At 37.2% G+C, this 16,823-nt stretch overlaps 1 protein-coding gene across 1 annotated transcript; it reads right to left on the bottom strand.

The window, feature by feature from the left end:
• Positions 1–13,053: 13,053 nt before the first annotated feature.
• LOC122316163 lies at positions 13,054–13,848 on the bottom strand. The gene has a single exon (XM_043132699.1). The coding sequence runs from the start codon at positions 13,846–13,848 to the stop codon at positions 13,054–13,056; it is 795 nt and encodes a 264-aa protein (XP_042988633.1).
• Between the last annotated feature and the right edge of the window lie 2,975 nt (positions 13,849–16,823).

Genomic DNA, 16,823 nt, shown 5'->3' with positions numbered 1-16,823 from the left:
TCCCCGGTAGCTCCCAACGGTAGGGGATGATAGGGCAGCTATCCCTTTAAAACACAACGGTCCTCCCTTGTCTTTTATTTTACTTCTTGTAGTTTTTTTTTTTAATATTTTTTTGTTTATTAATTATAAAATACTTTTTCTTTTTTTTAATTCTGTCTTAGATACTGAGTTGTACGTAGCATAATTCAAAATGATAGCACCATACCATATTACTAGCACGAATTACTTTTGCAACTCATACAAAACTTATTTCGGTTCCAGTCTACTACAAATTTCTTGCGATTCCTCTTAAAGCGACTAAACCCACCTTTTATAGTTATAATAATAACATTAATGATGATGATGATGATGATACTTGTTGGGAGGAAAATGAGTGGGCATATTAAGGCTGCCGAAGTCTTATGAAAGAGTAATGCCAGTGCCACCGAAAATTTATACTGAAACCTCCGCACCGAATTATGTGGCAAAGCCACCTGTAAGCCTGAAAGTAACAAGACAAATACCTGACAGCCAAAAAGTAAAAAGTAAAGATTTAAAAAAATAAAAAATAAATATTAATACACCATTTCCTGTAACCTAAATCTCCGTTCCTTTTCCTTTCCTTCTTGTCTGTCCTGCATCATTTTCAATGGAGTTTTATTACATACGAGTATAACTGTACATTAATTTATATATTAATACTATTTTATTCATACTCAAAATTTAAATTAATACTATTTTCAATCAAATCTATATTTTGACCAATCACATTACATTGATGCATAAATTAATGCATAACTATACTTGTAACTATATTTTTCCTTCTCAGCGTATAGGATTCATCTCTAAAGCGAAATAAATTCACCTAGCTCCATTTTTGGCTCATTCGACAACAGTAATTAGCTGACTCTATTAATGTTTCGGATTATTTTTTTATATTATTTTTTACATTTCGAGGGAAATAAATTTTTATAATGATACATTTTTTTAAATGTGCCTTTCCAGATATGCATTCCATTTTCTATGAATACCAAAAAATGGTATACATATTTATATAAATAATGTGAAGAACTTTCAGCTTTGAAGAATAACTTGTGTTTATGTTATAGTTTGGGGATTTTTGAGATGGAAGTAGAAGTAGACGAATTGGTTTTTGCAGCATGCAGAACTTCTTTGCAGCATTCTGAACGTCTTTACAGCCAAATGCCACATACTGCCAATTAAAATGGGCTAATTTGTATATATTGAACTCATTTGTGTTGCTTTTCTTTTACTGCAATGTCTCTGTGTGTGTGTATATATATATATATATATATATTTTATAAGTTATATGAAATGAAAACAGCTCCAGGGCAGCAACAATCACTTTTTTCCCCTAAGGCTTATATTTACATACCCAATCTCATCTAATACTTGAATAAATTGGAGCCTTATATTTATATACCCAATCTAATTTAATTTCAAATTTTAAAGTAATGATTTAAAAGTAATAGAAAGAATTTATAGCTCACCGTCCATCCACTATTTCATTATTTGCTTGTCGTTTGAAAGTGTATAAAGTTTGTGATAGTTCAAATAAAGTTATGCATTTTTTGTGTAAAAATGTGGCGCTAACTTTGTTTTGAATCTGGTTAGATCTTTTATATAATTCAAAGGTTAGGAGTGCAATGGATTCTGATATGGATGATGAGTATGTTGAGGTAGAAGTTGCTAATGAGGAAGGATGTGATGAAATCATTTGAAGAACCTACAAAAGAAGTTCAGTTTTATTATATGAAGTATGGTAAACAAAATGGGTTTGTGGTGTGTAGAAGGAATTCAAAACAAGATGATGATGGGAATATCATATGATTTACCTTGGTATGTGCACGAGAAAGCACATCAAAGAGTAAAGCTACCAATATTCTCAAGCCAAGACAAATAGAGAAGACATGGTGTATGACTAGGATTAATGCGAGGATGGATGATGAAGGCGGATATACCATGTCTAATATAAACTTGGAGCACTCACACGTTTGTAGTCTAGGAAAGGCAAGGCATTTCAAGTTTTTTTAAGAAAGTTGATGTTTGCGTGGCTAAGAGGCTTGAAATAAATGATAAAGTAGGAATATGAATGTCAAAAAATTTCAAGACCATAGTTGTTAAGGCAAGGGGTTATGAGAATGTGCCATTCGGGGAGAAAGTGCTTCAAAACTACATTGATAAAGCATGACAACTTCATCTGGGGGTTAGAGGTGTTGGAGGCGTATGAATCATTCGGAGATGTCATTACATTTGACACTATATACTTGACTAATATGTATAAAATGCTTTTTGCACTGTTTGTGGGTGTTAACCATCATGGTCAGTCAATTTTATTGGGTGTAGATTGATATACAATGAAGATGCACATACCTTTGCATGGTTGTTTGAGTCATGATTGAAGTGTATGAACGATAAACAACTAAATGCAATTATCATAGATCAAAACAAGGCAATGCAAATTACAATTTCGAAGATGTTTCCAATGTCTAGGCATTGCTTGTGCTCGTGACACATGATGAAAAAACTTTCTGAGAAGTTTGGATCACATTTTACATATGAGGAAATCAAGTGTACACTATACAGGTGCGTGAATGACTTTTTCAGTGAGCATGAATATTAAAAAAAAATCAAAATCAATAATAAAGTCAACTAGTTATTGTTGCCAAAGAGCGAGGAAGTCTGGAGGTGAGCTAAAACTGGTGCTGGTGAATTTGCTTCACTTAAAAAATGAATCCTAAATATTAATAATGGTACATGGACGGGGAGGGTGGGAGATTTGGGTTACGGGGAATGGTGCATCAATGTTTGTTTTTTTAATTTTTACTTTTTACTTTTAAGTTGTCAGGTGTTTGTCTTTTCAATTTTGCCTTTTTACTTTTAGGCTCCTAGGTGGCTTTGCCATGTAATTCAGTGTGGTGGTTTTGGTATAAATTTTCTGTAGCTCTAGCATTACTCTTGATTGTATATAAGATTAGGACAAGACACAAAGCAACAGGAGAGGGGAGAGACAGGAATAGAGAAGGGGTTCTAGATGGCTTCCATAAGGAGGGAGGATCGACTTCTAGAGGGAAAAAAGAATCAAAGAGTTCCAAGACTATATTGACTTGAGAGAACTTTATGCGAGTAATTGTAGTGAGCTTACTCAAAACAAAGAGCTTGTATCAATCTCTATTTACAGTTGATTTAAATTTACACCCAAGATCAATGGACATATGACACAGTACTGAACCACATAAATATTTGTTTCATTTACTTTCAGTCATTTACTATTAAGCAAGTCATTGATTAGCGTTTCAAGCACACCACCACCAAGAACTATCATTTAGGGAATGTTTGGAAGTATATCTCGTCCCATGCCATATTATTTCTTCACATCTTATTTCCTTCATAAATATCTTTCAAATATAAACACTTTTAAACTAATTATTATAACTTTTTCAAATTAATCATTAGAACTTTTTCAAAATTTAAAACAAAAAATAATTCAATTTTTTCAAATCACAAAATAAAAATTATATTAAAAAATTATATTCTAACAATATTTTAACTTTATAATATTTTTTATTCAAAGTTTTCTCTCTCCTTTCCCAAAACCTGATAAATAATTAACTCAAACTACCTTACTAATATTTACAAAATTCTCATCTCATCTGATCATCCTCCAAATATCCACTTTTGCAACTCATACAAGCCTTTTACGACGACAAGACAAGAGACCGAGAAAAAGGGTGAGACAAAGAGTTAGAGATGAGAGACGGTGATAGAGAGCCAAGAGAGTTCCAGGAGAACGTGGGGGGGGGGTCGTTCTGGAACGGCATCATTTTGTTTAATTTTTAAAAATATATGTAATATAATATATTTTTAAAAAATTATGTATATATATATATAAGTGGGCAAGCAAGTGAAATTCGGGCAGGGATAGTAACCCATCCAACACCTACCCCTACTTTTTTATCAAGGGTAAAGTAGGGGTTGGTGCTCGTGAGTCCCCCTACCAGCCCCAAGCAAGGTCCGGGCGGGCTAGGTGTGGAAACCAGTCATCGCCCTACACAGGAGGAAAAGAAAAAAGAAAAATAAAAAGATTGCATAAGATATAGAATAGTGGATTTACATAGCTCTAATCCGAAACTTCCATCCATAGGAGCCAATAAAATAATCTGAAGTGTAGATGTACAAAACTGCAAATACAAGTTCTTGATCTCTATTTTTCTTTCTATTACAAAGTGAAGAAGAGATAAGCAGGTGAAACCCTACCTCTTTTAGCTAGGGGTGGGTTCCGACTCTGATAAAGTCGAGATGCCCACCTTCGACCTCTGACTCTGACTGGGGTCGGAGGTCAAAATACCCTCCGACTCCAATTGGAATTGGAGTTAAACTCTGATCAGAGTTCGGAACTCCGATCAAAGTTGTAGTGGGCTTGCCCTACTCAAATTGAGCCTAGGCCCACATCCCAATATCCAAGGCCCAATCTAAAATTTAGGTTGGCCCAGTACTGTTAAAAATATTAAAAAAATCAAAATAATATAAAACAATAATTAAAAAATATAAAATATTGTAAAAAGTAAGTTATAAAGCTAAAATAGGCGATTTAAATACAATGACTAAATCATGTACAATACAAAAATAGGTGATTTAATGTATGTAAATGACAAATTTAAATTTAAAACTAAAAATTCACGATAAATTTAAATTTATAGCATCAAAATATAAATAATGTCATAGATTTGATTCAAATAGCCATAGTTTCTCGCACCAGTCTTGACGATCCATGCATTTGAGTCGATGATTAGATAGTAATTTCCTGCATTAAGTTTTACAGATCAGATGCACTATCTTTTCTTTAATCATTTAATTATAGACTTCTAAACCATCAACCAAGTGATACATGACCTAAAATAGGACACATTATGAACTCACGTCCACCTCTAACTCTAATGAGTTTTGCATGATAGTAATCATGGTATTGAGTTTCTAGCCAATAAAGAGACCAGGGGGTTCTCCATTCCACGGTACATCCGTCTTAATCCACAATTAGTCTAGGGTTCACAACTAAGTCTATAAAGTCATATAAATTATAAATTAAATAATGAAAATATGAAAATTATGTAAATACTCATTTAAACTATAAAGTTACTTGATTCAAGCCTATAGCTCTTGGTATCAACAATATCTACTCCAATGGGAGTTGAACTTAACTAGTTCTGTGTGCAAACAAGGGTCTTGACGGTGGTCAGAAACAATGAATTCTGATAAATATCTAAGACACGACCTCCGGTATTAAACGTTGACTTAAAGGCAACATAGTGATAAGAGTTGCTAGTACATCTTTGGCCATTTGGGAAAGGACTGGAAACTTGTCAGAATTCACCTTCCACCAAGTTAATATCTGAAATGTTTAACTAGGTACCTCGATATCTTCCATAAATAACGATCAACTTCACACTTACATTGTATAATATTCCTCAATGCACGATTTTGATGATACTGTTGTATCATCAAAATGTTTGAACTATGTGCATGCATTCTGAACTATCTGCATGTGTGTCATTTAAGGAAGATGTCAAACCGGTCAGAAGTGAGGAGCTACCACCTTCAGTTGAAGACTAACCACTGCTCTTGTAATGGCTATATAACTCATCAATATCACATTTGAACTCTCTTAAATTGATCAGTGACCTCATCACCGAGAACATCTCTAATCCAAAATTCTACAATCGCTAGCTTATATTGAGGGTCAAGGATCGCAACCACAAATAATAATCTATTTATCTTCTCAACATCCCCCAATATTAATTAAATGTATATTTCATCTTCATAGCTATAGCATTCAACAAATCCACACTGTCAACACAACTTTATTGCAAGCGGTCATAAAGCTCCAAGAGCTCCTTGAAGTACATGTTCCTAGTAGGATATTTTGTCCCAAATATCGGCATAGTTATGTTATAAAATAACTTCAAAAGTTCTACAAAATATCTGACATTGGCCCAATCAACTGTGTTCGTCACACTGACCCCTTTCTTCCCCCAACTAACTCCAACAAAGCATACCTCATGCTCCCATCCTTGAGCTCCATCCACTTGAACGCTCTTTGCTACTTCTGCAGAACATACAACATAATGTATGTAGAGTTTAATCGAGTTGGAACATCCAGTTACGACATACTGGAAGATGAGATCTCAAACTATTCAACTGTTGCCTTAAACTAGCGGAGCCTTTGGGGCAAGCCCTCACATAACAAGGTTTCAGACTTTAGTAATGGAATCATCAACTTCCTTCAATCTCTCAAAAACTATAAGGTTGATGATATAAGTACAACATCGAAGATGGATAAATTGATGCTGACGAATGATATCTCCTTTACCTTTGTATTCTACCTAAACCAATCAATGCCAGTGTCATTTGCACTGGCGTTGTCAATCGTGATACAAAGCACTTTTCTAATCTCCCTATTATTTATACAATCATCCATCTCCTTACCAATGGATAAACCCTTGTGATCAACAATTTCTTTGAAGTTAATAATATGCTTCTGCAATGTCCATTCACTGTCAATAAAGTGAGATGTGAAACACATTGTGCATCACTATATACCGTGAAAGCATGGAAAATCATGGCTCTAAAGTGTAAACAATGATGATCATCTCTGCAAGAACATCCCTCAACATCTTCTCACTGTATTGAGAGATTAACAACTTCTTAATATGTGACATCAATGGTCGTATAAGTCTCGTAACTCAGCTTTGTTTGATCAGTTGGCATGAACTTTTTATGTATCTTATACCGCTAGTTGCCCATAAAATGTACTATTAATACTGATGTGTCTTGCTTCTTCAAATGACAACTACATAATTGCTCACAGTAGTGGCATTGAGCTTGCAGGTTCTCACAATCACTAGAAATTTTGATGAAATGTTTCCATGTCCCTCACTTTTTTTTACTATGTCACGTCGGTTGATCGGCCTTAGCATATCAACATCTTCCAAATCTATTAATGGGACTCAACTACATGCATAGGAGGTAGTTATCGGTGATGCCAATGGCTGTATGTCATCCTCTTGTCGAGAATCATGGTGGGATGGTGTAGCATCCATAGTTTGCTTTACTCAGCCCTGATATAAAACTATTTGAAACAATTAACAAACAACAGTTATTAACATCTTATGAAAATTATCTACACATTGGAAACATATTTAAAAGGAAAGAAATGTGTCAAGTCATGTTTGTGGTTTTAAAAATAAATAAAAGATAAAAATGGAATGTCTGCTCAAGCCTTCGCTTGCTCAAGCCACACTCAAGCGAAGGCTCAAGTAAATAATCCATGTGAAGTTCACCTGAGCTAAACTCGAGCGAAGGGTTGAGTGAACAACCTGTGTGAAGTACGCTCGAGCTATACTTCAACGAAGGCTCGAGCAAATAATTTGTATGAAGTTCGCTCGAGCCACACTCGAGCGAATAATCTGTATGAATTTTGCTTGAACTACATTCAAGCGGGCATTGAGAAAACATTGTCTAGAACGAAAATTCTCGATTTTTCATAAACTTAAATTCCCACAATTCTTAAACTTAATGGCCTAAAAATTGAAATGATTGAAATGCAAATAAAAAATCACACACATTTCACAACTTTCAAACCACAATGTGACAATTAAAGGATTTTGAAACCCTAAAATTCTTTTAAAAAAAAAGAGTGGGCTTAAAAATAATTTTTGGTTTGATGAACTCTGGAAGTTGGCTCGTGGTGGCCTCAGGCAATGGCAGACAATGGGTAGGTGAAGCACATGTTGAGGATGAGAGAGATAAAGGGTGCAAGGTGTGGTGGAGTGTGGCGTGTGAAATGGGAATTGGGAAAGTGAGTGGAGAAAAAGGGGGGTCCTGCGTTTTGGACCCCCTTCAAGGGAAACAACGTTGTTAGTTACTTCAGTAAGGGATCCGACATTTTGGACCCCCTTCTGAAAGAAACGAAGTAGTTCATTTTAAAGTGAAATCCGTTATTTTAATTATGTAAGATGTTTTTTAAAAAAATATCGGCATTCTGAGACAACATGGACCTCAGACTCTGACTCCAATTAGGGAACTCTGACTTCGACTTCAATTTTTAAAAATTCTGACTTCATTGAAGTCGGACTGCTATCGGAGCTCAGACAGAGTTAGAGTGGGCGGAGCTTTTGCCCACCCTACTTTTAGCTCTTCAAAGATATCTTTTTATACTATGACCTCTTTTGAGTTTGACATTTACTTTTTCCTTGGCAAATGGATTGGATCTCATTTTTTTTTTGTTTTTTTGAAAAGGGGAATATCCTTAAGCCATTTCATTATAATAGTGAATAAATCCAAGAGGGAGAGTCCTCCATGGTTACAATGAGTTCAAAAATGGTCAAAGAATTTTTTGCAAGTAAGTGGGCCATTTTGTTGCCATTTCTCCTAACATGAGAAACATTCCACTTAGCAAAATATTTAAGACAAGATCTAGTTTCAGACATGATCATACTAGAGCAACTCCAAGCTTCCTTCTCTTCTTGTAAGGTCTTGGTCACTTGCAATGAGTCCCCCTCGAGTATAATTCTTTGTAGTCCTAGGTCCAATGCTAGTTGAGAAGCTGCGAGTGCTCCATATGATTCTGCTAATAGGGGGTCAAGAAACATCTGTTTCTTATCACACATGGTGGCAATTATTTGGCCATTGCAGTCCCTGATGAAAACACCTATACCAATTTGGCCCTTAGCCTTATCCACTGCCCCATCCCAATTAGCTTTGAACCATGTCGATGGGGGAGCCTTCCATGCATCTTCTGAGGCACATAATTGAGTGTCTCTCCTGCTGCTCTGGTGCATCTCCTCCCCTTCAGCCATCATTTCCATCATGATCTTGGTGTCTCTAACAAGTACAGTAGGGTGGGAGAAGCCCTTAGTGAAGATGAAAGAGTTCCTTCTCCACCATAGCTTCCTGGCTATTAGGACAAATTCTTGCAATTCTATTTCAGATAGGGCAATAGAGGGCTTCAAAGAACAGCATCATGGGTGCTTGGGAGAAGTTTCACTTCTGGAGTTTCTTTGAGCACTAGCCCCATACATCCATAGCTGCCTCACAGCTCCACAATGCATGGATTAGAGTTTCTTCCTCTTTGTAGCATATAGGGCATAAGGGGTCCCTCACGGCTTTCCTTTTGAAGAGATTGGATTGAGTAGGGAGAGTTTCATGGCAGGCTCTTCATAGGAATACTTTGTCTCCAAGGGTGATATGGATCTGCCAAATTTTATTCCAAACCTCTTGGAATCTATTGCTTGTAGAGACTTGGCCTTCAACTTGCAATACCCTCGTTTTCTCCAAATGCTAAGCATTCCCTAATGAGAAATGAGCCTTCCTTAGTCCCCTGCCATATGATTTTATCCACTGAATCTTTAGAGCTGATAGGGGTTTGCAAGATCAAGTTGGCTTCTTCTTCCTCAAATATTTCTTAAACTAGGTCTGTCTTCCATCTTTTTGTTTATGAATCAATTAATTATGCAATTGTAGCCTTAAACTCTAGGATCTTAACTAGACTTTTGATCTTGTTTTGCTTAGGATGGCCTAACCATTTATCTTCCCAAACTTTTATGTTGGTTCCTGTCCCCACTCTTCACCCAGATCCTGCCTCTACAACATTCCTGGTAGGCAAGAGACTTCTCCACACAAATGATGGCTTGGAGCCAACCTTGGCTGTATGGAAGCTTGATGTTGGGAAGTACTTGGCCTTTTGAACTCTTGAGGCCAGGGAGTTAGGGTCTTGAATTAGGTGCCAGCATTGCTTAGAGAGCATTGATTTGTTAAAGTCTTCAAGGTCCCTAAACCCCATGCCCCCTGCTGACTTAGCTTGGCCCATTTTTTCCCAAGAGATCCAGTGTATTTTACATTCCTTGTCTTACCAGCCCCACCAAAACCTCTGTATGGCATTATTAATGGACTGTAAAGAGTGATGGGAAGCTTGAAGACAATCATTGTGTAGGTTGGGAGTGCTTGTATCACAACTTTTAGGTAGATTTCCTTCTCAGCCTGAGATAGTGTCTTAACTTTCTAGTTACTCAATGTTGTTCTTACGTTGTCTAGGATGCTATTGAAGGATTTAAGCTTGCTACGACCCACCATAGAAGGCAGGCCAAGATCCCTCTCATATATCATGCTGTCCTCATCCCTGCAATGGAGAGAATGTAGTCTTGGGTTGGTCTAGCAGTATTCTTACTGAAGATGATTGAGGTTTTGTCCAAGTTTTGTTTTTTGACCTGATGCCATTTCATAAACCCTTAGAAGACCAATCAGCCTACTCCACTCATCTGCATTTGCCTTACAGAACAGTAGACTGTCGTTTGCAAAAAACAAGTGTGAGATCCTCATCTGGCTTCTTGCAATTGGAACCCCATGTATGAGCCTTCCTTCCTCAGCTTTTTGGATTAAATTACTCAAGGCTTCTGCACACAGTATGAATAAGTATGGTGAAAAGGGGTCTCCTTGTCTAATGCCTCTAGAGGGTAGAAAAGAAACTTGAGGTTCTCCATTTACTAGGATGGTATATGATACTGTTTCAATGCACTTCATCACTAGCTCTACCCATGTGTTCATGAAGCCCACCTTGTAGAGGATAGCTCTTAGGAAGCACCATTCCACCCTATCATAGGCTTTGCTCATATCTAATTTTAGAGCCATGTACCCCTCTTTGCCTGCCAGTTTACACTTCATTGTATACAAAGTCTCAAAAGCCACAATAATGTTGTTAGAAATTAGTCTATTAGGAGCAAATGCAGATTGAGAATGAGAAATTATACTAGGGAGCATTTTTTTCAGCCTATTTGCAATCACTTTAGAGATAAGCTTGTAAATAACATTACAAAGAAATATTGGTATGAATTCTATCACCTTTGTAGGTACCTTCTTCTTTGGAATGAGTGCTATGTAAGTGCTGTTAATTGCTTCCATACTACCCCTTGAGTTCAGAACATCCAGAACAACTTTACACACTTGAGGCCCCACAATTGACCAGTGTTTTTGGTAGAATATTGCAGGGAAGCCATCTAGTCCTGGAGAGCTGAGGCCATTCATGTGGAATAGGGTTTTTTCAACCTCTTGCTTTCAAAATGGTTTGGTAAGCATCTCATTGTGGGAGGCAGTCACTCAAGTCTACAGGGAAGAGAGGCATTCTGTGGGGTTGCTGGGGTTTGATGAAGAAAAAAGTTCAGAAAAATAAGCATTAAGTAGGTCACTAATTCCCCCCTTCAAAGTTATAACTTGTCCATTGCTATCAACCAGTTTCTTTATGGTATTGGTTTTCCTCCTGTTAGAGGCAGTTTGGTGGAAAAATTTTGTGTTCCTATCACCCTTCATCAACCATTTTTGTTTGGCCCTTTGCTTTCATTTGAGGTTTTCTGCATTTAGAATCCCATCCACCCTTCTTTGTACCTGTTTAATCTCCCCATTTAGATGACCTGTGTTCCTCTCCTACAAAGTAGAAAGGAGTGTCATATATTCTTTAAGAATTCTCTTTGGGTTACCAAAGATCTGCCTACTCCACACTTGTAGCCTTTGTTTTCATTGCTTCATGCCCTCTGACATGTGTTGCATTTTGTTTCCTTCTAATCTTGGTGCTTGCCAAGCTTCCTCTACTATCTTAGAACACTCTTCATGCAGTAACCATGTAGCTTCAAACCTGAAAGGCTTGAGTTTTCTATTGTCATTGGTCTGTAGCTGATCAAAGGTAACCTAGATGAGATTATGGTCTGAGTTCATGGCAGGGAGGGTGATGACCCTTGAGTCATTAAATAGATCTAACCATGTTGCATTACAGAAGGCTCTATCAAGCCTTTCCTTGGTAAAGGTCCCTCCTGTTCTGCCATTTGACCATGTAAATTTGTTACCTAAGAATCCCATAGCACTGAGGCCATTTCTATACATAGCTTCTTGAAAGAGTTCCATTTGTCTATAAGGTCTCAGAGACCCCCCCCCCCTCTCCATAATTCAGAATCTTATTAAAGTCACCCACACACAGCCAACCAATTGCTGTAATAGGTGTCAAAGCTTGTAGGAGTTGCCAACTTTCATGTCTTTGTGTTGTGCTTGGGTTTCCATAGAAACCAGCTATGTGCCATGTCACATTCTCCTTCAACCCTTTAACTAGGAGTGAGATATGGGACTGAGTGTAGGATATGATCTCAGCCTCTATTTCCTCTTTCTAGAAAAAAGCAATGCCTCCACTGACCCTTATTGAGTTGACTACAAAACTATGTTCATATCTCAAAAGTTTCTTGATTGATTCCAATTTTGGTCTTGTGCATTTTGTTTCCATTAAGAAAACAAAAGATGGGGACTTATTTTGCACCATAAGGCACAAATTATTCACTGCCCGAAGGTTCCCAAGCTCTCGACAGTTCCAGCTTAAGCAATTCATTTCATTGGGTGGGACTGAAAGTCAGCCTCCACCCCAATTATGCTATAAGCTAGTGAGACACATACCTGCTCAGTCTTTGGCTTCTTGAAAACTTTGCATTCTATTTCTATCATCAAAGGAGGCCCCTCTCTTTAAATCCCTTTAAGCCTGTTTTTTTTGTCCTCCTCTAGGCCAGCTAGTTGACTCTCCATGTTTTTATCTCTTGCCTTCCTTTTCCAGGTAGCCCTTTTCTGTATAGTCTCCAAGGCCTGAATCTGTTTTGAAACAAATTGGGCCAGGGATGAGGCCTGTGACCCCAGGTCATCATTTCTCTCGAGGCCCTTAATGGCCTCTTGGTCCCTTGAGTGCCTTGCTGCGTTTGCTATGAGGATTGAGTCCATAGTCCTTTCAGAGGATTGCATCAGACCATCCCTTGCAACATTAAAGTTGTTATCTGAAATGTCCATAAGTGGAACCCTCCCAGTTTCCTTAAAAGGAAGTTGAATAGTCTCTGCAGGTTGATAGTTAGAAAGCATGTCTGCATTTGCTGTTTTGGTTTCTGTTTTGTCAATATCAGGTAGGCTGGTGTCCAGGCTTTCCATTGTTGGTTCATCTTGACAGTTTTGCCCTTCATCCCTGACCTTCCCCTCCTCCCTCTATGGCTGCTCTTCTGCATGTTGGTGGCAAGGTTCATTACCATACTTCTTCCTTGTGACCTCATGATCATTAAAAGATGGTGAATGCATCCGAGAGCCATACTGCAACTTAGCCTTGCTTGTGGATGCAGCATGGCACCCCTTCTGGTCATGTTTTATTACCCCACACTTAAAACAGAAATTGGGCAAGCGTTCATACTTGAAGGATACCCAAGTTTTTTTCCCTTCAAAAGTCAGGAAAATTCCCCTTTTGAGTGCCTTGGAGATGTCAACTTCCACCCTCATCCTCATGCATTTCCCCCAGCCTATGCCCCTCTCATCTGCTTGGACAGTTAATACTCTCCCACTGTTTTCTGTAATCTGAGTTTCTTCCTCATGTGTCATGCTAGCAAATGTCATGTTAAAGGCCTGCACCCAGAACACCTCTATGTGAAAGAGGACCTTGTTAATCAACCTGTGGCCTTCAAATGGCTGTAGACATATTAACCATCTGTCGAAAGACCATGGTATGCCACTTATAACCTGTTGCAAGTCTTGCTCATGGTTAAATTCTATAAAAAACTTGTTGGTTCCTACTTCTGAGAATTGAATCCAACTCTTGCATTTCCATACTTTGGACATGGTTGTTTTGAAAGCTTCTCGGTTGACTAATCTTTCTGCTATTATCATAGCCAATAGACAAAACTTGCCTTGTTGCATGAGCTTCTGTGTTACTTTGAATGGTAGGATTACCACACCTGTCTCCTTCTCAGTAAGGCTGAATTCCTCCCATTGTCTTGCTAAATCTGCATCCATGGCTCCACTACAAACCAGCCAAGCTAGCTTAAGGGACACTACTCTTCCTAGAGAGACTAAACCTCACCCTAAAAGGAGAGGACCAAAAACCGGTCGCTGAGGATTGGATCTCATATTAAGATGATTACCTTGATGGCATGGCAGCATAGACACCACCAAGAAGCCTTACCCATCCATGATACCCTTACACTTCCTTTCATACTGCTTTACTAATAAGCTATTTGAATTTGGATTAAAAATCCTAGAATATGGCAGTCTTTCATAATTTAGAAGAAAATAAATTTAATCAACTAACTTAATCATTTAATTTAATTAAAAATAAATTTAATTTTATAAAATAAAAAAGATGAAATATATTTTTATAAATTACATGATTGCATTAGTTGATTGAATTTTTTTATTCTAAATTATGCAAGAAAGTCATATTACAAGATTTTCAATCCAGATTCAAAGAGTAAAAGGAAAAAACAGCTAAATAGTAAAGTAATAAATGAAGTATAAGAGTATCATTTTTCTTTATATATATGGACACAATTTATGAATAATAATAATAACAATAACAATAATAATAACAACGACGACGATGACACTGACAACCAAAGCCTTTTGAAACAAATTTATTTAACTGACAGAAAATAATAGCAAAATTAAATTACTTCTTTCTTGGTTATTGTAACACCTGAGTCTAGGAATAAGTTGTTTTCAAAAATCTTTTTTTTTTATATGCGAAAAATCTACTTGAGTTTTCAAATTTATTTATTTATTTAATTTTTTAGTAGACTATGGACCTAAAACATCTCTTTTGGTGAAATAGGATTTTCTTTGAATTTAATATTTAGATTAAAAATTTTTTATGAGCCGAAATATTTTTTTGAACAAGTTAGATTTTCTTTAAAGTTTGAGTCGAAATTCAAAATTCAACAAAGAGCTCGAGCTCATTTATTTATTTATTATTTTCATCACTTCATTTTCACGTGTTATTAAATATCACGCACAGCCCCTTTGACTCAACTTTATGCACGCTTCGATCACGTCTGTTTTCCTCTTCATACACGTCTCTTTCCCTAGATTTATTTCTTTTGGTTCCCTATTTATACTACAGGTAGTTTTTCCTGCATGAAGAAACCTCAAGCCGCGACCTCTCTCCACGTACAGAACACCCACCCCCTCATTCTGCCCCATCGTAAGCATTGCAAACCCACCACCTTGAGGTAGCCTTTGACCAACCTTGTGAAACCGAAGCCAGGCCATCTATGTCGCGGCTCCTCCATCGGATCACCGCAGTGTGAAAGCCACTGCCCAGGCTTAACCACCGATGAGAGCTACTTTGCTCCTTCACAAAAGCCAACCACCGTGAGCCTCTGTTTTAGCCACCCTCTGTCCAGCCTGAGCCATTATTTTCCAGCGTGAACAACCTAAAACCGGCCCCTGTTTTCCCTCAACAAAACAGAGTATATTTCCTCTTAGTTTCCACCCTCATAGCCGCCTCCAGTCTCAGCTTGGTGAAGCCCAGCGACGCCAAACAGTTCCACCGCATCTCTGCTCGTCAACGCCGTAAATTCCTCTCGGTTCCTCTCATTCTGTCTCTCTCCGTTTGCACCCAACCATCCCAGATCTCTCTTCACTTCCAACTAGCCCCTGTTTTTTATGGAAACCATAACAGAGCAACCTCCATCTACCAGTTTCACAGCCGCGCTCCATCTCAGCCTCACCAACCCGCTAGGTGCCACCCAGTTGCTCAACCTCAAAACCACGACGGAACAGACGTGAAACACCAAGAAAAAGACTAAAAAATCGTCGTCTGTGCCTCCTCCAGTCACCCCGTGCTGATTCGATAAGCCCACGCCGAGTTCCTTCCACTTTCTCACTCTTTGTCTCCCTCTCTTTCATCACTCGCCTTTTCTCTCTCTCATCTCTATCTCTCTCTGTGTGCTCAGCCCTCAACTCGACGGCGTCTATGCCGCGTCTTCCTCTCTCCTGGTAAGTTTCTGATGTGCAGCCCCTGTTTCATGCAAGAAGCCTTCTTTTGGTTTCGAAGAAAATAGAATGTGATCGTGCCCCTCGTAAAGCTGGTTAAGGAGGAATGATTTTACGTTTATATACCCTTTGATTTTTTTATTTTTTTTTAATTTTTTAAAAAACCTAAGCATGAGGATTTTTAAGGTTATTTTTCAGTCACTCACTGGATTAGTTTTTACGTCGAGCTTTTAAGCCTTTTGTAGTAAATTATTGAATGTATTTCAGTGGGCTGGTTTCTGCTTAATTTCTTTTTATATTTGTTTTTACTACGTTGTGTTAAGTTATTTCAAAGTAAAATATTTTTGAGTTGAGTTTAGGTTTGAAATTATTTTGGGTCCAGTAATATTTTATTTCAGTGACTTTTCATTTTTTTAAATGGCTTGAGTTTTGTTGTCTTTTAAATAGACTTGTGAAATAAGTGGGAAATAGGTTAGTAAAAATTAAGTGGATAATTGATGGTTTCAGAAAAGGATGGTATTTTAGGAATTATGAGGATTTAGAACATGTTAATTTGGCATTTCAGGTTTAAATATCGAAATATGTGTTGGCCCAGAAATTTACGAGAATTACGTGATTATTATTATACGTGGCAAATAATTTTTATTCCACATTATTGAGAAAAATTTCTGAAAAAGTCAAGAAGTTTAGATAAGTTGGGTTTCTATGCTAGGTTTTACATGAATTATTAAGACTGAAGTTAACTTTATGAAAACTTTACATGATTTGTTATGAAATGAGAACTTGGAAAAAACAACATCGATCATTTCTTTGCATTACTCATGAAATCGGTATGAAAAAGGAAAAATATTTTTTAACATGCATTGTATAGACATAAGCTATATTTTGTCATGCAATCTCTGAAATGTGAAAAATAACGATATGAAAAATCTAAAAATTTGTGCATTTATTTAGAAAAATGCTCTAACTTTTGTTTTCAGAATGTGAAAATGATCTGA

This window comes from Carya illinoinensis, chromosome 7 (genome assembly GCF_018687715.1).
Source record: "Carya illinoinensis cultivar Pawnee chromosome 7, C.illinoinensisPawnee_v1, whole genome shotgun sequence".
NCBI lineage: Eukaryota > Viridiplantae > Streptophyta > Magnoliopsida > Fagales > Juglandaceae > Carya > Carya illinoinensis.
Note: the sequence above shows the minus strand (reverse complement) of the source record. Positions and strands in the feature narration are given on the sequence as shown.

What these genes read in the sequence shown, in the direction of transcription:
- LOC122316163 (XM_043132699.1), bottom strand. Translation starts at nt 13,848, where the DNA reads ATGGATGCAGATTTAGCAAGACAATGGGAGGAATTCAGCCTTACTGAG.